Here is an 842-nt window from a genome sequence, read left to right on the forward strand (position 1 = left end):
TATATATATATATATAGTGTATAAGTGAGCTTGTCTCCCTCGTGTACGCGGTTCTCTCGATTTCTTCGATCCGTGTCTGACGTAATCTCGCTTTTTATTTCAATGTATACTGTTCACAGACGTTGAAGGTGTGATGACATCTCTGGATCTAAATCTAGAGGATTCAAGCCATGCTCAAGACAACGCACACAGCCACAGCCCAGCAGAACAAGCTGAGGAGGCTGATTACGGCAAGCCACACTCGCGAAACCCGAGTCTACAGAATGGGCGGATATCAAAACGGAAAGGACCTACAAGTACCGAACTTCTAGACTTCAGCACGAGCGCATTGGACGGTGGTGGCTGCACTGGTAGAGGGAGCGATGTCGAGGAATTGCCGCCCAGGAAGAAGTCAAGGATTAAGGCACGGACACAGACAGATAAAGGCAGGGCTTACATCCAGAAAAAGATCAACGGTCATTTGGGCACAACAGCGCACATGGGCAAGCTCCAAAGGAAACCTGAAGTCGTGAATAAGAATCAGAGTGTACGCTCAGAAGCAGCGGTGCGAGCTATAACACACACACGCATGCCTAAACACCGAGGGCTGAATAAAGGGGCTCGCAAGGTCTATCAGAGCAGGCTAGCCTTTGAACCGGTACGCAAAACGTGATGTGAGTATCGTGTGTATCTAACCTTGTCGACAAATGTGCCGTAGTTCCCATGGCATCTGCTTGGGATATGGCCCATGTTGAGAAAGGTGTTTGCATACTGAGTACGGGCTCTCTCGAGGAGGGGAAAGCGTGTATGATATATATATATATATATATATCTATATATATAAGTATATAGATTGTGAGCAC

The 842-nt window shown here is 47.0% G+C and overlaps 1 protein-coding gene across 1 annotated transcript; it reads left to right on the plus strand.

The window, feature by feature from the left end:
• Positions 1–118: 118 nt before the first annotated feature.
• Positions 119–652, plus strand: SARC_12871 (hypothetical protein; the record flags this gene model as incomplete). Its single annotated transcript, XM_014293013.1, has 1 exon — positions 119–652. Exon 1 carries the CDS (start codon positions 134–136, stop codon positions 650–652), a length of 519 nt encoding a protein of 172 aa, XP_014148488.1. The 5' UTR covers positions 119–133.
• Positions 653–842: the final 190 nt, after the last annotated feature.

Source organism: Sphaeroforma arctica (genome assembly GCF_001186125.1).
Source record: "Sphaeroforma arctica JP610 unplaced genomic scaffold supercont1.2668, whole genome shotgun sequence".
In the NCBI taxonomy this organism is placed as follows: Eukaryota; class Ichthyosporea; order Ichthyophonida; genus Sphaeroforma; species Sphaeroforma arctica.